The sequence below is a fragment of the Dendrobates tinctorius genome, unplaced genomic scaffold, assembly GCF_039654945.1.
Source record: "Dendrobates tinctorius isolate UK_male_01 unplaced genomic scaffold, ASM3965494v1 ptg000211l, whole genome shotgun sequence".
NCBI classification, from domain to species: Eukaryota; Metazoa; Chordata; class Amphibia; order Anura; family Dendrobatidae; genus Dendrobates; species Dendrobates tinctorius.
In genome coordinates, this window is record NW_027361878.1 from 73,369 (window position 1) to 97,500 (window position 24,132).

A 24,132-nucleotide genomic window follows, 5' to 3' on the forward strand; every position below is an offset into this window, starting at 1 on the left:
ATGACAGTAATGCCCCTACGTACACAGAGCTATAAATGGCCTCCAAATACTTTTTTTTTTGCTAATTTATTTTCACAATGGCATTACTAACAAAAGTTATTAAATATACTGACATTTTAAACTTGCTTTTGCTCTTTTTTTTCAGTATGATCGAACGTTCAACAGAAGTTTAAAACCTACCAAAGTGCCTGGACAATGAAGAACAACCTGAAGATGTCAAGATCGGGTGTAATATGGTGAAAAACCTGGTGTATTATATTTACTCAGCTGTAAATATTGTTTTTTTAAATAAAATTATTTTTGAGATATCAAAAAAGCAATATTCATATCAATTATTTGTCACGGGGCAGTTGGGAAAAACGGGACATGGAACCAAGGCCCCTGAACTGCCCCTAAGGCTACAGGGGTGCCCTGACTTTCCTTAACTTGGGGTACACTTGATGTTAGGGACAGGTCGCGGACTTGGGCCTCACTATCTCCTGTTTAGCCCTGACCTAAACACCCAACCCCCTCCCCAGAAGGTGAGCCAGGGAGAAAAAGTACTGCACAGAAAACCAAAAGGAAAGAATTCAACAGACAGGGTATAACAAAACAACACTTAGCTTGCTCTGCTGCAATGCTCCTGGACAGCAGAGTTAGACACCTGAACAAGGAAATAGTTGGAGCTCCACTGCAACATAACCTGCTCCTGACTCCAGCTTGGTTGGTCTCCAAAGAGGAATGATATCACCAACCATTAGCTGGTGCACCTGGTGAGCTTATATAGGAAGGTGGGAGTGGTTTCCACCTGCCTCAACAGATAGACCAGCCATGCAATTACACCAGTGGCCACCGGGGGGCAAAAACTGACATTAACCCCCGATGGCCTGAAAGGAAAAAAGGTTATATACGGGAATCCAGAATCTGACACAGATGCAAAAATGGATCATGACATTATTATTGATAACAAACAAGAAGTACAAGAGTCTGATTTGGGTCCTCTGTTTAAACTGGTTGATCACCCAGTCAAGACCTGTGAAAAAATAAGTGATCCCTGTCACGTCAACATCTGTTTAACGCCAAAGGCTTGTGCAACATAATGTGCCACATTTAATCACATATATTTATATCAGTATTTGAACATACAGTGGGGAAAATAAGAATTTGATACACTGCTTATTTTGCAAGTTTTCCCACCTACAAAGAATGGAGAGGTCTGTAATTGTTATTGTAGGTACACCTCAACAGTGAGAGACAGAATCTAAAAATAAAAACTCGAAAATCACATTGTATGGTTTTTAAATAAATAAATAGCATTTTATTGCATGAAATAAGTATTTGATCACCTACCAACCAGCAAGAATTCTGTCTCTCACAGACCTATTAGTTTTTCTTTATGAAGGCCTCCTACTCTGCACTCATTACCTGTACTAATTGCACCTGTTTGAACTTGTTACCTGTATAAAAGACACCTGTCCACACACACAATCAATCTCACTCCAACCTCTCCACCATGGCCAAAACCAAAGAGCTGTCTAAGGACACCAGGGACAAAATTGTAGACCTGCACAAGGTCGCGATTGGCTGCAGGACAATAGGCAAGCAGCTTGGTGAAAAGGCAACAACTGTTGGCACAATTATGAGAAAATGGAAGAAACACAAGATGATTGTAAATCTTTCTTGGTCTGGTGCTCCATGAAAGACCTCGCCTCCTGGAATAAGGATGATTCTGAGAAAGGTCATGAATCGGCCCAGAACTACATAGGTGGACCTGGTCAATGACCTGAAGAGAGCTGGGACCACAGTCTCATACATTACCGTTAGTAACATACTACGCCGTCATGGATTACAATTCTGCAGGGCACACAAGGTCTCCCTGTTCACGCTAGCACATGTCCAGGCCCGTTTGAAGTTCACGAATGACAATTGACAATTTGGATTATCCAGAGGAGGCACGGGAGAGGGTCATGTGGTCAGATGAGACCAAAATAGTAGTTTTTAGTATCGACTGCACTCACCCTGTTTGGAGGAAGAAGAATGAATACAACCCCACAAACACTGTCCCAACCTTGAAGCATTGTGGGGGAAACATCATTCTTTGGAGGTGCTTTTCTGCTGAACCGCATTGAAGGGAGGACGGATGGGGTCATGTATTGTGAAATTATGGCCAATAACCTCCTTCCCTCGGTAAAAGCACTGAAGAAGGGTCGTGAGGCTTGGTCTTCTAGCATGACAATTACTCGAACCACACAGCCAGGGTAACTAAAGAGTGGATCCATAAGAATCATTTTAAGGTCCTCGAGTGGCCTATCCATTCCCCAGGCCTGAACCCAATAGAAAATCTTTGGAGGGAACTGAAACTTAATGTTGCCCAGCGACAGCCCCGAAATCTGAAAGCTCTGGAGAAGATCTGTAGGAAGACAGGACCAAAAATCCATGCTGCAGTTTGTGCAAACTTGGTCAAGAACTACAGGAAACGTCTGACCTCTGTAATTACAAACAACTCGTGCATTCAACCCTACTGCTCTTAGCCATCGCACCAGTCTGGCAACTCACTTTGACTCCATATTTTTCGTTCAATTCGTGCAAAATCTGTACAGCACTTTTATGGACATCAGATACTGACTTTTTCTTAATAATGTAATCAACTTCTGAGGAAGTTTTCTGTGGTCATCTACTTCTAGATTTGTCAGCTGTTCCATAACCTTCTTTTTCTTTCTTTATTAAATGTGAGAGAGTAGTTAAATTCCAAAGCTACCTGTTTTTGGCTTTTGCCTGACTTCACTCTCAGAATTATAAGTGTCCTGACATCTGCTGATAGATTTGTCTTTGTTTTTGCCATATTTTAACCTCAAAACACAATTAATGAAAAATAAAAATTTTAGGCAAAATTCAACTACCCATGACGAAATATGCAAAATATTTGGCCCAGCAAATGTTGAAAACTAACACATAAAGGGATAAAACAATGTCAAACACAATTTTCCTTGTAGCTGACAACCATTTGCTTCGTGTTTACTAAAATCACCAGGAAAATGGAACTGCAACAACCAGGCAGAAGTAATCACACTTTTTTCTTAATAAATTATTTATTTTAGGTATATCATAGGAAAGATATAGACATGTCATGAGTACAAACATAGTACATAACAGCATATATCAAATCAACATGTAGGAAAGAGGGTAAAGAGGGGAATGGGAAAGCTGGGGAGTGGGGGAATACCATAGTGGGAAGGAAGAGTGGGGAAGGATTAAGGAAAATAAATATCCAGATTCAAATGGGATATGATAGAGGGGGGGGCAAAAATAACTGGGTACAACAGGAACAATAATAGGTACACATAGTAGAGCTTATATCCAAACTTTACAAAATTGTCGACAAATAAATGCAGAGGGGCCAGAGACACATGTATTGTTACGTTGGGTAAAAGTAGTAATCATGTAAGGGAGATCACCCGGGTGTTAAACCTTGTCGGTATCTTGTACCTACATAAGTGAAGCCCCCACGTTGGGGTTGTAACTTGTGATTGTTTCCAGGGAGCCCAAATTTTGTTATATAGTTCATGGGTATGTGTTTCAAAGCTGGTGAGTTCTTTCAGATGGGAAATTTGATTCACCTTAGAGATCCATTCCCGAGAAGTGGGTGGAGACTCATCTCTCCAATGTATGGCTATTAAATGTTTCGCCGAATTAATTAATAGTGGGAGAAGACCGTGTCTCAATAGTTTAAAACTTTTGGATGGGTACGATAGAAGAGATTCAGCAGCCTGTAGATCAGAATCGATAAGCTGTAATTTTTTAAGTTCAAGATTAATGCCTGACCAAAAAAGTATCAAGCAATCCCAAAAAATGTGAGTATGATGACCTGTCTGTGTATGGCATCTTCAGCAAATGTGGGTGTCAGATAAACCCATATGGTAAACTTTGGCCGGAGTCATATGCCATCTAATTAGGATTTTATAAGAATTCTCCTGAAGTAGAATACATCTAGAAAAACCACGCACATTAAGTAAGATTTTAGCAATCTGCTCTTCCGAGAAATTGATATTGAGTTCTGACTCCCAGGAGTATATGAAGGGGGGTTTAAACTTAGGGGAAGTGATGATAAAATGGGAATATAGACGGGAGATAAGTTTTAATCTCGGAGGTGGTAATTTAGTCAGCACATCTAGACAAGGACCAGTTAGATTTAGATGGATATTGTTGCCTAAATTGGCAAAGTATGCGTCTGACATGTTGTTGAAGGAAGTTTTTGGGGTGAGCCCGAGCATTTTGAGGTCAATTATTATTCTTCACAATCTTATCATAGAAACTGTTTAAGGTTTCCTTAGGTAACAGACCAAAAGTTGTAGGGATCGTAAAAATTAGGATCCATGAGATGTGGTATGGAGCCAATAGGTGTCATAGATGGAAAAGAGGCAGATGGAAGATCATTGAACATCTAATCCTAAGAGTAGCAGAGAGGATTCCTTCTAATTTAAGGGCACCCAGGGGGTTTTGCTCGGGACCATAAATATGGCACCCCATTAGCCCCTAGTAGGATAAAATCTATATTGTCCCGGTCTCCCTTCTCGTGATTGAAAACCATTCTCCGCCATATGCGTATGTATAGCTTTATAATAAAAATAAGACCCGAGGAGTTCAGGTGTGAAAGGAACTTAAGAGGCAATCTCGCTTTTTTCTGTTTCTATAGGAATCTGGACATTAAGAGCTTTAAAGTTTTGAAAAAGGTTTGGGGAACACTTAAGGGAATCATGTTCATAGTATACAGGATTATAGGCATTATATATGCTTTAAATACATTAATATGTCCCATCCAAGAGAGGGTAGGTAAACCATATAATTTCATTAATGTTTCTACTTTCTTCAGTAGGGGAGAGTAATTAGTTTGGTATAAACATACAGGATCTTTAGTGATAAATACACCCAAGTATTTTAGAGCTTGCGTGGACCAGGTAAAAGGAGAGTGTTTGCGGAGAGTGGCTAAATGTTAGCTTGTTAAGGCTATGTTGAGAGCTTCCAATTTTATGGTATTAATTTTAAAATTAGATATACCTTTATGCAACACGGTGGCTCAGTGGATAGCACTGCAGCCTTGCAGCGATGGAGTCCTGGGTTCGAATCCCACCAAGGACAACATCTGAAAGGAGTTTGTATGTTCTCCACGTGTTTGCGTGGGTTTCCTCCGGGTACTCCGATTTCCTCCCACATTCCAAAGACATACTGATAGGGAATTTAGATTGTGTACAGTGATGATAATGTGTGCAAACTGTAAAGCGCTACGGAATATGTTAGCGATACATAAAGATTAAAGATTATTATATGTGGCAAAATTGGTTCAGTATATTAAGAATAGTTGGAAAAGCTAGAAGAGGGTTGGTTGTAATAAATAGTAACTCATCCGCAAAGGCTAATGTTTTCAACTCCACACTCCCGATCCTCAGTCCTTCAATAGATTCCTCCTGCCTGACCCTTTGTATTAGCATCTCTATTAGTGCCGTTGACCTTTACCTTGGCCGTGGGTTGCGAGTACAGGGAGAATACTGCAGAGACAAACCGCAGAGGAAAACCAAATTTGTCTAGTACTTTCTCTATATATCTCCAACAGATTCTATCGAATGCCTTCTCGGCGTCAGTGGATGAAAGGGCCAACGGGATGCCACGGGACTTAGCAAACATTGTAGATTGGATAATCCTCACCGAATTGTCCCTACCCTCCCTGCCCATCACTAACCCGCAGGGGTGGATTAAGGGTAGCCAGGGCCCGGGGCAGTTCAGACTCTGTGGGCCCCCCTCGTCACGTGACGGGGGTCACGAATCGTAGAGCCACACTCTACATAGAGAATAATGGGGCCTCTAGCACCGACCTCCACCCGCAGAGCCACACTCTACATAGAGAATAATGGGGCCTCCAGCACCGACCTCCACCCGCAGAGCCGCACTCTACATAGAGGATAATGGGGCCTCCAGCACCGACCTCCACCCGCAGAGCCGCACTCCACATAGAGGATAATGGAGCCTCCGGCACCAACCTCCACCCGCACTCCACATAGAGGATAATGGAGCCTCCAGCACCGACCTCCACCCGCAGAGCCACACTCCACATAGAGAATAATGGAGCCTCCAGCACCGACCTCCACCCGCAGAGCCGCACTCCACATAGAGGATAATGGAGCCTCCAGCACCGACCTCCACCCGCAGAGCCGCACTCCACATAGAGAATAATGGGGCCTCCAGCACCGACCTCCACCCACAGAGCCACACTCCACATAGAGAATAATGGAGCCTCCAGCACCGACCTCCACCCGCAGAGCCGCACTCCACATACATGGCTGCTCTCAGTGCTCTGTGCTGTGCGCACAGGACCTGTGATGAGGTCACAGGAGGGGAGGAGACAGGGGTCACATGATCGGGGGCCCTGACACCTTACCTCCTGTGATCTCATCACAAGCCTTTGCACGCTACCAGCAGCACCAGCCTTCAGGCTACTTGTAGATGCTGCTGGTAGCAGAGCACATAATGCCGCCCCCACGGTCACTCACTTTTAGGTGGGGAGAAGATGGAGTGCCATTGCAGCAGCCAGCAGGAATGTGGTGGGGGCCCCCTTAGAAGCTCTTGTGGTGGGGGCCCCGGGGCTGAAGCCCCGCCTGCCCTGCCTATAATCCGGCCCTGCGCGGTGGCGGATTATAATGGGGCAACTGCCCAAATTGACCTCATTATAATCCGCCACTGCTAACCCGGTCTGGTCTGTATGAATTAGCTTTGGAAGAATATTGCTAGAATTTTGGCCCACAGCTTTGTGTCCGCATTGAGCAAAGAGATCGGTCTGTAGCTGGCACAATGATTAGGATCCTTCCCATCCTTCGGGAGGACAGTAATAAAGGCTTCCAAGGATTGTTTAGGCAAAGGATGACCATGTAAATAGGAGTTAAACAATGCCACCAAATGTGGAAGCAGGGGTTTAATAATTTTTTGTAATACACGATAGGGAGTCCGTCTGGGCCCGGGGCTTTCCCATTGGGAATAGTTGGTAAAATATCTAGCACCTCTTGGGCAGTAACAGTGGCCGTCAGTGAGGAGTGATCCTTTAAGAAGAGTTTGGGGAGTTTTAAAGGATCAAGGAATAAGGCAATCTTTTCTGAAGCTGTTGTTGAATCCAAATTGTTCATTGGCATTTCAAGATTATACAGCTTTTCATAAAAACTTTTAACCTCCCTTGCAATATCGGCAGTCTCGAAGACTGTTGAGCCATCAGTGGAATTGAGTTACTTTATGAAAGTTTTGTCAAAGCGTTTCTTCAATAGCAAAGTCATGAATGTACTACCTTTATTGCCATGGAGATAAAACTTCTGGCGTCTTCTCATATAAATCTTGGCCGACTGGACATTCAGTAGATCCTTCAAGGTTCCTCTTGTACTCCAGTCGCTAGGGATCGTTTATGTAGAGTTTCAAAAGAGTTGATTTGGTGGAGGACAGAAATAACCTCTCTCAACCTTTTTATCTTTAAATATGAGGCCAATGCCACAAATTCTCCTCTCATAACGGCTTTGTGAGCTTCCAATACCATGGGCAGCGAAGGACCTGAATAAGCGTTTTCTTGGGAAAAAAAACTCAAGAGAGTTGGATAGTTTAATAATATGGGAAGTAGAATCTAACAGCGTTTCATTTAACGTCCATGAGCAAAGGGGAAGAGGTAGAGAGGTGATACTAATTTCCAAGAAAATTGGGGCATGATCCCAGAGAGAGATGACATCAATTGTTGCAGATTTTACAAGTTGAAGGTGTGATGATTGCATCAGGAGTTAATCTAACCTATGGTAATTATTATGGGGAGAGAAAAAAGTTAAATCTTTGGTCAAGGGATGTAAAGTTCTCCATGGGTCTTTTAAATTGAGGGATTGTAAATTAAGGTGCAATTTTCTTAGGGTTTTTTGGTTGATGGAAGACTTACCAGATGAGGTGTCTATTAATGGATTAAAGGCCCAGTCACACACAGCGATCACGCTAGCGAGATCGCTGCTGGGTCACAAGTTTTGTGACACAACAGCGATCTCACCAGCAAGATCGCTGTGTGTGACAGCGATCAGCGACCGGCCCCCCTGCCGGTATCGCTGATCGCTGCAGGAAAGCCCAGGACATTTCTTTGGTCGCTGGGCTCCCGCTGGCCAGCACGCATCGCTGCGTGTGACCGACGGGAGCCCAGCGATCAGCTGGTAACTAATGTACACATCGGGTATCCAAGGGACGTGCGTCCCTTGGATACCCGATGTGTACATTAGTTACCAAGCGCGCTGATGCAGGCAGCTGGTAACTAACGTACACATCGGGTATCCAAGGGACGTGCGTCCCTTGGATACCCGATGTGTACGTTAGTTACCAGGTACCTGCATCAGCGCGCTGTTAACTAACAGAACACAGCGATGCCGCGTGCTCGACATCGCTGTGCTAATCGCTGGTGAAGCTGTCTGTTTGACAGCTCACCAGCGATCACATAGCGACTTACCAGCAATCCTGACACGTTGATATCGTTGTCGGGATCGCTGGTAAATCGTCATGTGTGACGGGGCCTTAAGTGAGACACTGAGATCTCCACCCACAACAAGAAAACCTTCAGTAAACAGATGAAGAATATGCAGGACTTTGATAAGCCAACTAACCTGGTGGTTATTGGGGGCATATAAATTGCATAATGTAATTTCAGTGTTAGCCAGTAGGCCCTTTACCATAATATATCTTCCATCTGGATCAGATATAGTGTCTTTCAGTACAAAAGGTACATTCTTTTTGAAAGTTATACTCACTCCCCTAGAGGATGAAGTGCCCGTACTGTGATACCAGGTCGGAAAGCATGTCCTGGACACATCAGGGACACGACCTCTCCTGAAGTGTGTTGCCTACAGAAATGCAATGCTGATGTTCTTTGAGAGTAGCAACTTCATTATCTGACTGCGCTTACTTGGGGAGCACATGCCCCTTACATTATGTGAGGCCACTACTATAGTGGCTGACATGACAGTTTTAGCCATAGCATAGGAATAGATGCATTAAAGCAGGGTTCCCCAACTTCAATCCTCAAGGCCCACCAACAGATCATGTTTTCAGGATTTCCTTTGTATTGCAAAGGTACTGAAATTATCACCTGAGCAATACTAAGGAAATCCTGAAAACATGATCTGTTGGTGGGCATTGATGACTGGAGTTGGGGAACCCTGCATTAAAGTGACTTCATGTGTACCAAACAATTAGAACATCAGGAACAATGGGGTAACCAGATAACAAATATTTACAAGAAGCATCTTATCTGTGGCAGAGGTGTGGGATCATAACATACTCCAAAAACAGACAAGATAGTCCATTGCGCATGCACAAATGGCAATCTAAAATTGTCAAAATAAAAGTCATTATAAGCAAACACAGGGCAAACTTTGTAGAAAGGAAGTGGCGGATTTCCATCATAGAACCATAGCACGTGTAGTCCACACAACACTAGATAATAACCAATAAACCGCAACTCTCAAAAAATGAGGCCTGGATATAACTGACATACTACCAGGCCAAAAAAAAGCAAAGTGAACTACCTGAGAGCATTGCGTCCCAAGGAGGCTGCTTCTTCTTGGTACCAAGCTTCCCTTGCTTGGGAGAAGAGTGTCTTTTCACAGGTGTCCACTCCTCTGATCCTCCCACAGAAGGGATGTTTAAAGTCTCCCATGCTTTTGAAAGGTCATCAGGACCCCAGACAATAGCCTGCTTTCCTCCACCATGTATCGCCAATCCGAATGGGAACAGCCACTTGTATAGAATCTTGTTAGAGCGGAGCATTTCCAGAAGAGGTTTCAGTTTCCGACGCTTTGCGAGTGTCGATGGTGCCAGATCTTAGTACAGCTGGATGGATACCTCTTCATAGGTGATAGTTTTGCAATCACAAGAAGCAGACAGAATAGCTGAAGTATCAAAATGATTGAGTAAGCCACAAATTACATCTCTCGGGGGGGGGGGGGGGGGGGGTCTGAGGGCCTTGGTTTAGGTCTGAGAGGTCTGTAGAGCCTTTCCATAATAATTTGTTCACATCTCTCCCGTAGCCACTTTTTCAAGTATATCTGGTGACATGCTTTCAGGAATGCCTTTAATTCTGATATTTTTCCTGCAGCTCTGATTTTCTTGGTCTTCTATAGCAAGAGATGCATTGTTCAGCAGGGTTCGGTGAAAAACCAGTTGTTCTTTTATATTATTCGAGTGATTTATTAATGAAGCCTGTGCCGACTCTAAGGACTCCACCCTACAGTATTACCAATGTGTTGCAGATCAGCACGCATACCTGTAATTTCAGCAACCAAAAGTTTCATCGCTTGCACCAAAGATTTTTTTAAGGAAGGATCTTGAGATCTGTCCCGAGTCCGATTGAGAAAGATCGCTACCTGAAGCTTCGTCACTTGAATCTGCGTCCACAATGTGTTTATCTGTAGCACAGTTTGAGAAGTTTTAGAAGGAGCACGGGTTGTTGATGACCTGCGTTTTAGAAATTTTTTCATTTCACTCTGTTTGTCTTGGTGGAGAACTGCAGCTACGTTTTTAACGTGCTCTTTATGAAATTTCACCATTATAGCACTAGAAAGCGCGCGTTATGAAGATCACCACTTGTGCATGAGGTAATTTTTAAGCATACATAGTTAGATCACATGCTTGTATCAGAAACCGATCAGTGTGTTGAAGGTAAATTTTTGAATGAGTAATTACAAAATCAAGGCTGTGTTCTGACTGGTGGGTCAAATCGCAGAAGACTGTAGAGAGTTGTTGGGAAGAATAATGATATAGTATATAAGCTGCAAGTCCAAGTAAGGACCCCGTCACACATAGCGACTCACCAGCGATCCCGACAATGATATCAACGTGTCAGGATCGCTGGTGAATCGCTACATGATCGCTGGTGAGCTGTCAAACAGACAGCTTCACCAGCGATCAGCACAGCGACGCCGAGCGCACGGCGTCGCTGTGTTCGTTAGTTACCAGCGCACTGATGCAGGGAGCTGGTAACTAACATACACATCGGGTATCCAAGGGACGTGCTTCCCTTAGATACCCGATGTGTACGTTAGTTATCAGGTCCCTGCATCAGCGCACTGGTAACTAACGTACACATCGGGTATCTAAGGGACACCCGTCCCTTGGATACCCGATGTGTACGTTAGTTACCAGCAGATCGCTGGTCTCCCGCCTGTCACACGCAGCGATGCGTGCTGGCCAGCGGGAGACCAGCGACCAAAGAAAAGTCCAGAGGTTTCCCAGAGCGATCAGCGATACCGGCAGGGGGGCCGGTCGCTGATCGCTGTCACACACAGCAATCTCACTGGTGAGATCGCTGTTGTGTCACAAAAGTTGTGACTCAGCAGCGATATCGCTAGCGAGATCGCTATGTGTGACGAGGCCTTAAGTCTTATTTGTATAAGCCAAGTGCTAAATTTAGGTGAAATCCAGGCCAGTAATGCATGGAGGGGTTAAATTGCTGTTTGAAAAAAGCAGTCCGGAGCTCCAACAGTTAATATACTCTTCCCGCCACAGAGCCTCTGGCTGCTAAAATGGATCCGGTCACCTGCACTAAGAAGCAAAGTGGGAGGCAGTGCAAGAGCGAGTCCTGGTATCTCCTGCACTCCTTTCTCCAGGGACCTTGCAAACTGATCCTCCTGTGCCCATAAAGGCTCAGCACCAGGTGCAGAGAGTCCAACTCTCCGGCTGCCACTGCCAGTCTCTCCTGGGAAGGCGGACGTTCACCATAACTGCGTCACCACCCGCCGCCAGAAGGATGTGCACCGGCCGAAAGGGAGGTAAGAGTCTGAGACATATAGTGCCTCCGCTGCGTTAGGGCCTAGGGACCCCCAAAGGAACAGCTGGGGCGGAACACGCAGCAGCCGGGAGCCCCAGCACAGAAAGGGAGATGACACGCAGGCCCGGGTCTTTCTTAACCACTCACCAGGCCACCAGCACACCGAGACCTCAGCTCCGATGAAGGTGCACATCGCTCCTGGGGTCCAGGGGCCACCAGATAGTCACTAGCAAAGTTAGGCTAAGTGCACACGTACCGGAACTCTCGCGGAAATTACCGCGAGAATTCCGGAATTCCAGTCCGCGGGAAAATCGCATTTTAAATTCCCGCGATTTTCCCGCGGAAAAACTAGCATTTTGCAAGCGTAATTAGCTTGCAAAATGCTAGCGTTGTCCAAGCGATCTGTAGCATCGCTTGGAGAACTGATTGACAGGTTGATCACACTCGTCAAACATAGTGTTTGACGAGTGTGACCAACTTTTTACTACTGAGGCCGCCTATGCAGCATCAGTAGTAAAAGATAGAATGTAAAAAAAAAAAAAAAAATAAAAAAATATTGTTATTCTTACCTTCCGACGTCCCGCGCAGGCATTCCCAGTAGTCCTTTGCGAAAATGCCCGCGATGACATCAGTTCTCGCGGGATCGCGACGTCTCTCGGTAATTCGCTATGACGTCGCGCGAATTACCGCGAGACTTTGCGATCCCGCGAGATCGGACGCCATCTCGGGCATTTTCGCAAAGGACTACTGGGAACGGGAGCGTGGAGAGAGGCGGGAAGGCTGCGCGGGACGTCGGAGGGTGAGAATAACAATATTTTTTATTTTAAATTCTATTTTTTACAGGGATATGGTACCCAAAGCCCGGAGGACAGTCTCCTCTCCTCCGGACCGTGGGTACCATCCGCAATTGTTCTGCTTACTTTCAGCATGGTCTGCACAGCCACATGCGGGAAGGAAGCGGAACAATGCATTCCTATGGGTGCGGGATCGCAGCGATTCCGCAAAATAATGAGCATGCTGCGTTTTTTACCGCGAAGCGATTCCGCCGCGGAAAAAACCGCAGCATTAGCACAGCATTGCGGAATCCCATAGGAATGCATGGGATGCTTATTTTTCGCGTTTTCGCAGCAAAATCGCGAGGTTAAAACTGCCGCGGAAATGCGAAAAAAACGCCACGTGTGAACTCAGCCTTAAGGTATTGAATAATTTTGGCCTGGAAGCGAGAGCCGCAGGGACACATGTCCTCCCTGATGGAGATCCAGGCCACGCCCCCCAAGTAATCACACTTTTAATAGAAATGCAACTGTTGGTCTCTACTGTACATGTGAGCTTTGTGCAGCGTGCATATAAATAAATACAGGTGTGAGAATGAGAAAAACTAAGTACACCCTGTTTAATTTCTATGTTCAGTCCTGTTCCACAGGACTGGCACATAGCAAACGTGGTACCAATATTCAAAAAGGGCTCCAAGAGTGAATCTGAAAATTATAGGCCAGTAAAGTCTAACCTCTATTGTTGGTAAAACATTTGAAGGGTTTCTGAGGGATGTTATTCTGGATTATCTCTATGAGAATAACTGTTTAACTCCATATCAGCATGGGTTTATGAGGAATCGCTCCTGTCAAATCAATCTAATCAGTTTTTATGAAGAGGTAATGTGACAGACTCAGCTCCTGCCGAGCCCATTTTTTGAGTGGACCCTCTGGGTCATGGCACCCACCCACCGAGGGCGAGCTTACCTTGTGAGAATCCACCCCCTGTACAGGGAGTGTCAGGGGCAAGACCAAGGGGGTGAGCCACCACGACTGCTGGGACCAGATGGCCGGCTCAGGGGACACTAGACGAGTGTCTGACGACAAGGACGAGCAGGAAGCAAGACGAGACAAGACGTAGGTGCAAGGTAACTTCATTAGGATAACATACAGTTTAAACAAGCAAACGTGCAAGGTGCGCGCGTGGGCACGCCAAGGTCCATACAATGGTATGTGCCAGGTGGCACGCCTAGGTACAGGTATCGGCACGATGGCATCGGACTCCGGACTGCTGGCAACGATCGACATCATCAAGGCATCAGGCTGCGGACATCAGCTCCGGACGTCAGGCCGCAGTCATCCAGCTCATGATCTCTGGCAGTGATCGGCAGGTTCCGGGCATCCGGCGGGCAAACCAGGTTCCAGGCAAGGAGGCACGACAGATATCCGGGCATGGTGCGTGATAGGGAACATGCCGAGGTCCAAGGCTAGGTGCGTGTGTAGGGGACACGCCAGGGTTCAAGGCTAGGTGCGCGTGTAGGGGACACGCCAGGGTTCACAGACAAGACACGCCAAGGCATGAGACAGAGTGCGAGTGTAGACACACGCCAAGGCACAAGGTACGAGACAGAGTGCGTGTGTAGAGACACGCCAAGGCACGAGACAGAGTGCGTGTGTAGAGACACGCCAAGGCACAAGGTACGAGACAGAGTCCTGAGCGTGCAAAGGGCACGCCAGGGTCAGGCGAGGCAGAGTCCTGCGCGTGCAGAGTGGCACGCCAGGAACAGGATTCAAGGACCAGGTTAGGACCTGTGCGTGCAAGAGGGCACGACAGGGTACATGGCCAAACCTGCGCGTACTATTATAGAAGCACGGGGGAGGTATGCCATGGGCAGGCGAGGGCCTGCACGTGCTTTAGAGAGCACGCAGAGCACAGTGCGGAAACAGCGTGAAGTGCAATGGAGCACAGAGGGCACGGCTGGGGCACTGGCTAGCTGATCGGGCTGTGGCACAGACAGACGGGCAAGACTCCAGCGAACCCGGCTGAGGCATGGCAGGCGACACAGCTGTCACTGACCGACGAGCACGGCTGAGGCACAAGCAGGCGGGCACGGCTAGGGCGCGCACGGCTGAGGCACAAACAGGAGGCTAGGAAGGCCAGGGGCATGCAAAGAGCATACGAAGAAACAGAGCAAGGGAAGACAAGACGAGAAACAAGGCAGGGCTTAAGCAGAGTACAGAACCAGGAACGGAAGCAGATCAGAGCAAGAACAGAGCTAGCAGAGGAGCGTAGGCCGAAGCCCAGAGCTGGGCCAAGGGAGAACCTTGGGACTAGCTTAGAAACGTGCAAGAGAGCATAATAGGAAAGAGTCTAGCAGCGGAACGTAGGCAAAGCCCAGAGCCGGGCCAAGGGAGAACCTTGGGACTACACATGGAAAAGAGAGGAGGAAGGGTGCGTGTGCCAGGGAGCACAACAGAGCACCATAGGAGAGAGCGAGGCAGAGCAAGCAAAGACCATAGGGAGGAACAAGGCAGAGCAAGGCAAGATACGGAACAAAGCATAGCGAAAACAGGCTAGGCAGAGAAACAGAAGGACTACAAGTCCAAGCAGGACAAAGACGAACATGGCACAACAGACAAACATAAGACAAGGCACGGGACAAGAGATGGAGTACGAGCACAGAGCGTGTGCAGAGACGCACGACAGGGCAGAGTGCAAGGGCACAGAATAGAGGGAGCGCCCCACAGACCATGCAGGGACACCACACAATACTCAGGCCCTGAGCAAAGGAAGGGGCGGCCTGATATAGGGCATAGCACCTCCTCTTCCAGGTCAGGACCAGGGGAGCACTTCCGGGTTCAGATCCACAGGCTAACAGAGCACAGTCACATGATCAGAGTTCCAGACATGACGAGACGACTGCAGATCCAGTGCTGAAACCTAGACAGGTCACATGATCAGAGTTCCAGACATGACGAGATGATTACAGAACCAGACAGTGCAGGATCTTTAGGAAACGTCACATGATCAGCATTCCAGACATGACGAGATGATTGCAGAACCAGACAGTGCAGGATCCAGGCAGGGACACATGATCAGGGACTCTAGACAAGACGAGAAGATCACAGAAGGCAGAGCAGAAATGCAGGCATCCTGCAGCTCAGACATGAGGTGAGTGTGCACACTGCTCTAGTGAACATGCAGGACAGCAGACAAGATATGCGCATGCACATCGCTCCAGGAGTTCTTGAGACAAAACAGACATGGCAGACATGACAAACATGGCGGACATGACAGGTAAGCTATAGACTGGACCAAGATGAGTCATTGGGGTGGTATATCTTGATTTTTCCAAAGCGTTTGATACCATGCCACACAAGAGGTTGGTACACAAAATGAGAATGCTGGGTCTGGGGGAAAATGTGTGTAAATGTGTAAGTAGCTGGATTAGTGATAGAAACCAGAGGGTGGTTATAAATGGTATATTCTCTAACTGGGTCTCTGTGACCAGTGGGGACCGCAGGGGTTGGTGTTGGGACCTATTCTCTTCAACATATATATTAACGATCTGGTAGAAGGTTTGCACAGTAAAATATCGATATTTGCAGATGATACAAAACTATTTAAAGCAGTCAATACAAGAGAAGATAGTATTCTGCTACAGATGGATCTGGATAAGTTGGGAACTTGGGCCGAAAGGTGGCAGATGCAGTTTAACAATGATAAATGTAAGGTTATACACATGGGAAGAAGGAATCAATATCACCATTACACACTGAACGGTAAACCACTGGGTAAATCTGACATGGAGAAGGACTTGGGGATCCTAGTTAATGATAAACTTACTGTTATGAGTGGCGGAAGGCACTAAAAAAAAATAAATAATTAATGTGCCTTCGCCACTCGGGGTCCACCGTGCGGCAGATGGCAAAACCGCTGCTAAGGGAGGCAGAGCACTACAGCGGTAGTGTGCACAGGGTTGAACTGCACCTAGTGCACTAAAGCAAGCTCTGTTAGGACTCACAGAGCTGCACAAATAACAAATACAAAAACGCTGAGTCTGAGTAACCTACTCAGATACTCAGCAGCACACGTACGGTAGTCAATAATCGGAGTAGTTAAAAGACGTCACTACATCCGAGTGGACTTACCGTTGTAGGACACGTCCACGGCGTCGCAACTGCGAACGCCAAAATGACTGCAGGCGCAAATGCAGGACGCTGACTGCTGCAACAGGTGATGCTTGAGCACGCTGGCGCTAGCGCAATACTGGCTGTACCCAATCACTCACACAAACGTAATATCAAAGGGAAGGGGTTTCATAATGAGTCATTCACCAGACCAAGCATCCATCACCAAGCAAACAGCAGCAAGTATAGAAAATACTAGCGCATGGCATAACGGCCATGCACACTTTTTATAGCGTACGGGACCTGCCAGAAATCTCCAGAGCCCTGAGCTGAACCAATGGAATCAGGAGCAGGACCTGAGCACCTGACTCCTGAACTCCAATGGGAGCTCATTCCATGAGCATGCTCAGAAGCTGGCTGAAAGCACTTAGCCTCTGGAGACAAATGTGAGGATCTGGATCTCTGCATATGTATGGCAGGACACAGATTCCTAACATTACCCCCCCCCCCTAAGGCCCCCTCCTCCCTGAGCCTTCAGGGCGAATACCCTGTGCCCTACGGTGGCATAGGGCTCAAACTTGTCCGAGGGCGAGCTTGGTGTCCCGGTAGGAGATACAGTAACCCGAGACACCTGGAAGGCATCAGAGGAATCAAGGTCACCAGGTTTCAAGAGGGACACTTGGGAGATAGTAGGAGCGGGAGTGACAGGGGCACGCCACCGTGTGTCGGCAGATGTCACCACCCTCTGCCTAGGAGGGTTAGGCTGAGCACATAAGGTGCAAGCCTGAAAAAAAATTTTTATTTCCCGAGCTCTATGGGGCCACCAATACGCACCAGCCAATAGTTTTGAGACCTGCATATAGCCCCGATGGTGGTGCGTGTTAGGCGCATGCGCCCAGGCGAGCACCTGAGCCCTAAGATGAGGAGGGACAAAGGTCTCGATAACCGGTCCAGACTCTAACCTTTGCGGGGAGCCGGCTTCCGGAGAAACCGCACCGACATGATGACAACCGCAGATGGATTCTTGTTCAGAGTCTGGATTAACGTTGGTACGAGACACCTCCATGGGCTCAGGAGGTAGAACCTCTGGCTCGTCTAGCTCAAGGGGAACAAAAAAATTTGGGAGCCGAAACGGATTTGCGCTTGGAGTGAGCCCGCTCCATACCGCGCTCCGAAAAACGGAGGTCGATACGTGAGGAGACTGAGATTAGCTCCTCCAAGCTGGTGGGTATCTCTCTAGTTGAGAGAGCATCTTTCACATGCTCCGCTAGACCTCGCCAAAAAACGGGGATTAGGGCCTTGTCGGACCATTCCAACTTGGACGCCAGTGTCCGAAAACGGACAGCGTACTGGCTGACTGAGAGTGACCCCTGAGTAAGGGTGAGTAACTGCAGGGACGTATCAAGCGTGACCCGAGGACCGAGAAAAACTTGCCTGATGGCAGTTAGCAACGGTCCGAATCTCGGGGTCGCCACGCTCCCACAGAGGCGTAGCCCATTCCAGCGCCTTGCCCGACAGTAGGGAGATAACAAAAGCCACCTTAGCCCGCTCTGTAGGGAATTGCGCTGCCAGCAGCTCTAGGTGTATCGAGCACTGGCTGATAAAACCCCTACAGGAGGCACCATCCCCAGCATATTTATCGGGCAACGGGAGGCGGGTAACTGTCGGCGCAAGGGTGGACATGGACATACGCCCTACCTCATCCGTGAGTGCCTGGACGGCAGCATCTGTAGCCTGCGCAGCTGCGAGAGACCTCTCCAGGGTAGCAAGATGAGCCTCGAGCTGACGCACAAGCTGTAACAGCTGCTGCTGATCTGCCATCTCTTAGCCAGACCCTGGTGCTAGTATTATGTTATGAGTGGCGGAAGGCACAAAAAAATAATTAATGTGCCTTCGCCACTCGGGGTCCACCGTGCGGCAGATGGCAAAACCGCTGCTAAGGGAGGCAGAGCACTACAGCGGTAGTGTGCACAGGGTTGAACTGCACCTAGTGCACTAAAGCAAGCTCTGTTAGGACTCACAGAGCTGCACAAATAACAAATACAACAACACTGAGTCTGAGTAACCTACTCGGATACTCAGCGGCACACGTACGGTAGTCAATAATCGGAGTAGTTAAAAGACGTCACTACACCCGAGTGGACTTACCGTTGTAGGACGTGTGCACGGCATCGCAACTGCGAATGCCAAAATGACTGCAGGCGCAAATGCAGGACGCCGACTGCTGCAACAGGTGATGCTTAAGCACGCTGGCGCTAGCGCAATACTGGCTGTACCCAATCACTCACACAAACGTAATATCAGAGGGAAGGGGTTTCATAATAAGTCATTCACCAGACCAAGCATCCATCACCAAGCACACAGCAGCAAGTATAGAAAATACTAGCGCATGGCATAGCGGCCATGCGCACTTTTTATAGCGTACGGGACCTGCCAGAAATCTCCAGAGCCCTGAGCTGAACCAATGGAATCAGGAGCAGGACCTGAGCACCTGACTCCTGAACTCCAATGGGAGCTCATTCCATGAGCATGCTCAGAAGCTGGCTGAAAGGACTTAGCCTCTGGAGACAAATGTGAGGATCTGGATCTCTGCATATGTATGGCAGGACACAGATTCCTATCACTTACCTGGAGCAGCCAGTGCCAGGCAGCGGCTGCCAAGGCAAACAGGATCATGGGGTGCATTAAAAGAGCTCTGGATACACATGATGAGAGCATTATACTGCCTCTGTTCAAATCTCTGGTTAGACCGCACATGGAGTACTGTGTACAGTTTTGGGCACCGGTGCTCAGGAAGGATATAATGGAACTAGAGCGGGTACAAAGGAGGGCAACAAAATTAATAATGGGGATGGGGGAACTACAATACCCAGAGAGATTAGCAAAATTAGGATTATTTAATCTAGAAAAAAGACGACTGAGGGGCGATCTAATAACCATGTATAAGTATTTAAGGTAGGGGCGTAACTAGAACTGATTGGACCCCATAGCAAACTTTTAAACGGGGCCCCCTCAAAGACACACCCCTCCAGGAACTACATTTCCCAGAGGTCCATGCTGCAGGCAGCTCTGCAGAGAGCTAATAGACAGGGAGAGCTCAGGGAAGGGACGGGACTGAACTAGTCTGAAGCAATACACTCTGTGACTGGCTGCAGGCAGGGAGGCGGGCCCAATATGTGCTTCGCTACGCACAGCAGGCACAGAAATGCAGCGTAGGCTGCAAAATCATAGTGTACATTTTTTCCGCCGGGGCCCCGGATCCCCTACACCAGTGGTCCCCAACCTTTTTTGCACCAGGGACCGGCTTCAAGCAAGACCATTCTTCCATGGCCCGGCAGGGCGGGGATGGAGGTGTGACGGGGCGGGGCTTTGGTCATAAGGGGGCGGGGCTATGAACACGGTTGTAGTTTAGCAGTGCATACTTATCATTTAATTATAACATTTATAATGTGACTCAACTCACCATAGGTTTTGAATGAGTGGGAGTACCTGGCTTGTTTCTCAGTTTCAGTGGGAGCACTGGGCTACTTCTACTGATGACCGTCACTGCTAATGATGATTGGAACCTACAAGGAAATGGAGCATTGAGCACTTAAGAAAAATTGTACTGGAGTACTGTACATGCTGATTATTTTCTAATAATCAGAAAATGTATTTGTGGTTCCCCCCATCCTGTCCAGCTCTGTGTGGCTCCCCCTGTTGTATGCATGGCTCCCCTGTCCCATCCTTGTATACATGGCTCTGCTCCCACTCTCCCATCCTGTATACATGGCTGTGCTCCCATCCTGTATACATGTCTCTGCTCCCACTCTCCCATCCTGTATACATGTCTCTGCTCCCATCCTCCCATCCTTGTATACATGGCTCCGCTCCCACACTCCCATCCTGTATACATGGCTCTGCTCCCACTCTCCCATCCTGTATACATGACTCTGCTCCCACCCTCCCATCCTGTATACATGGCTCTGCTCCCACTCTGCCATCCTGTATACATGTCTCTGCTCCCATCCTCCCATCCTGTATACATGGCTCTGCTCCCACCCTCCCATCCTGTATACATGGCTCTGCTCCCACTCTGCCATCCTGTATACATGGCTCTGCTCCCATCCTCCCATCCTGTATACATGGCTCTGCTCCCACTCTCCCATCCTGTATACATGGCTCTGCTCCCACTCTCCCATCCTGTATACATGGCTCTGCTCCCACTCTCCCATCCTGTATACATGGCTCTGCTCCCACTCTCCCATCCTGCATACATGGCTCTGCTCTCACTCTCCGATCCTGTATACATGGCTCTGCTCCCACTCTCCCATCCTGTATGCAAGGCTCCGCTCCCACTCTCCCATCCTGTATGCATGGCTCTGCTCCCACTCTCCCATCCTGTATGCAAGGCTCCGCTCCCACCCTCCCATCCTGTATGCATGGCTCTGCTCCCACTTTCCCATCCTGTATACTGTACATGGCTCTGCTCTCACCCTCCCATCCTGTATACATGGCTCCCCTGTCCCATCCTGTATGCATGGCTTTGCTCCCACTCTGCCATCCTGTATACATGTCTCTGCTCCCATCCTCCCATCCTGTATACATGGCTCTGCTCCCACTCTCCCATCCTGTATGCATGGCTCTGCTCCCACTCTCCCATCCTGTATACATGGCTCCGCTCCCACCCTCCCATCCTGTATACATGGCTCTGCTCCCACTCTCCCATTCTGTATACATGGCTCCCCTGTCCCATCCTGTATGCATGGCTCCCCTGTCCCATCCTGTATGCATGACTCCGCTCCCACCCTCCCTCCCTTGCATATATGGCTCCTCTCCCACTCTCCCTCCCTTGTATATATGGCTCTGCTTCCACTCTCCCAGCCTCCCTTGTATATATGGCTCCGCTCCCACTCTCCCTCCCTTGTATATATGGCTCTGCTTCCACTCTCCCAGCCTCCCTTGTATATATGGCTCCGCTCCCACTCTCCCTCCCTTGTATACATGGCTCCCCCATCCTCCCCCATCATACTTACCCTCACGTCGCTGAACTTCCCTCCCTGCATCTCGCAGCGCTTCAGCTTCTTCCTGTACAGAGTGGTCACGTGCTACCACTCATTAAGGTGCATGAATATGGACGCCAGGCCTATTCATGACCTTAAATGAGCGGTACACTTGACAGCTCAGCGCTGGAATCTGGATGAAGCCGCCGCACCGACAGGGACCGCTATGCAGGGTGAGTATCAGCTGCTACACAGCCGCCGGCTCACCTTGTGTCCCCGGACCGGCAAGAGCACTGCAACGGCCCGGTGCTGGGCCGCGGACCGGTGGTTGGGGTAATTAAATTGCACTACCGGGTAGCGGCGATCGGAGCAGGGGACCCGGGCGGTGGGCCCCTATATGGGCCGAGCCCCAAAGCAACCGCTTCGGCTGCTACCCCGGTAGTTACGCCCCTGATTTAAGGGGACAATACAAATATCTCTCCGAGGATCTGTTTATACCAAGGAAGGTGACAGTCACATGGGGGCATACTCTGCGTCTGGAGGAGAGAAGGTTTTTCCACCAACACAGAAGAGGATTCTTTACTCTTAGGGCAGTGAGAATCTGGAATTCCTTGACTGAGGAGGTGGTGATGGCGAACTCAGTCGAGGGGTTCAAGAGAGGCCTGGATGTCTTCCTGGAGCGTAACAGTTTGGTATCTTACAGTGATTCTTTAGAAGGACGTAGATCTGGGGATTTATTCTGACGGAATATAGGCTGAACTAGTCTTTTTTCAGCCTTGCTAAGTATGTTATTATGTTACTATGTTTTTATGTATCAAAGCATAGCAAAAAAGCATCTTGTCCTTAGAAGATCTTAAGATTAGGTACATACAGTCTCACAAGAACAACACCACATTACAAATTACACCATCTCATAAAATGTTTCTCACAAACTAGGCCAAAATGCAGAAGCAGTATGTTAAAAACTAAGTGTACCCATTAAATAATAGCTTGTAGAACCGCCTTTAGCAGCAATAACTTGAAGCAATCATTTTCTGTACGACTTTCTTGCATCATTCTGAAGGAATTCCGTTCCTTGTAACATAGCATAAATTCAGCAAAGTGCCTCCTCCAAACTGTTTCCACAATGATGGAATTTTACAATTGGTCAAAATATATTGGTATGTTGAACCATTAACATTACCCTTCAAAAAGTGCCTAGTCCAAACTTTTCTACTACACCAAATTCTCAGTATACTAGCAGGTAAAATTCTCTGTGCATTCACTGTGATTCATCCACAAAATTACCAAACACTAAAACGTGATTCATAACTCCAGAGAACACATCTGCACTCAAGTCCAGCATTTTACACCAGTCAAGGCAATATTTGACATGGAGCATGTTGACCTTTTGGCTTGTCACTCCATCATAGAAAGCAATTGGGCTCCTGATAAACCGTTTATGTGCTGATGTCCAGAGGCAATCTGCAAATCTGTAGATGGTAGCCTGCATAAGTGGAGTAGACTGGGTATGGCCCTTTTAATGTTTGATACAATTGCTCTAAGTTTAACCCCTTTTAATGGTTTTCTGATCATAATCTATTTATGTCTTATCTTTAGGATAGGTCATTAATATCAGATCAATGTGGATCTTAAGGCCCTTTTACATTTAGCGATGCACCAGCGATCCAACCAGCGATCCGACCCGGTCAGGATCGCTGGTGCATCGCTAAATGATCGCTAGTGAGCTGTCACACAGAAAGATCTCACAGCGATGCAGCAGCGACGCAGCGCACGATACTTACCATTCACACACAGCGATCCTGCGTCCTCCCGCCCGCCTCCACGCGTCGCTGGACGTCACAGCAGGAAGCCCCAGCAGGAAGCAGACGACGAGAAATGGAGCCGGACATTCTCGCGCGATCAGCGATGAGCAGCGGGGGAGCCGGTCGCTGGTAAGTATCACACATAGCGATATCACTAGCAATATCGCTATAACGTCACAAAACCAGTGACGTTTTAGCGATATTGCTAGCGATATTGCTTAGTGTAAAACCCCCTTAACATTAGCCACCCCCACTGATCAACTATTACAATCTCTGGCAGAGGGCAAATGTAAAGATATTGAATGGAGCTGCACTGTGTAGTGGCTGCTGCCAGGAGTTGCAGAACAGATTCTATAACAACTCCTTCTTGCCTGGTAGACACAGCCCCTTTGTCAAGTCTGACTTTAGAATACTTATACTTCTCCTAGTGATTGAGATTTTCTTGTGACACATGGTACTCTACAATAATAGTAAATTTGGGTAACATGTTTTTCGATTTTTATACATTACATATACAGAAATTTTGGAAAAATAAGCAGTTATGTAAACGTTAAGTCTTTTTTGCTTTGAAAAAGATGGTCATGCCACATAAAATAGTTAAGGAATTATAAGTTAAATTTAAACACTTTAAATGCCCGAAGTGTGGCAAAAATGGGAGAAAATAT

General features: G+C 47.6%; 2 protein-coding genes across 3 annotated transcripts in view; both read left to right on the top strand.

Annotated features, from left to right (window-relative positions):
- The window catches only part of ANO9 (anoctamin 9), a 65,155-nt gene extending 64,835 nt beyond the window's left edge, over nt 1-320 (top strand). For both annotated transcript variants that reach the window (XM_073554318.1, XM_073554319.1), the window contains one exon: nt 146-320. In XM_073554318.1, the coding sequence (XP_073410419.1) occupies nt 146-173 (28 nt within the window). In that variant the 3' untranslated portion in view covers nt 174-320. The remainder of the gene's footprint in view (nt 1-145) is intronic.
- An 11,459-nt stretch (nt 321-11,779) lies between these two features.
- Nucleotides 11,780-24,132, top strand: part of TSSC4 (tumor suppressing subtransferable candidate 4) — a 24,406-nt gene continuing 12,053 nt past the window's right edge. The window contains exon 1 of the mRNA XM_073554323.1: nt 11,780-11,798. The gene's annotated coding sequence lies outside the window, so the exon portion shown is untranslated. The remainder of the gene's footprint in view (nt 11,799-24,132) is intronic.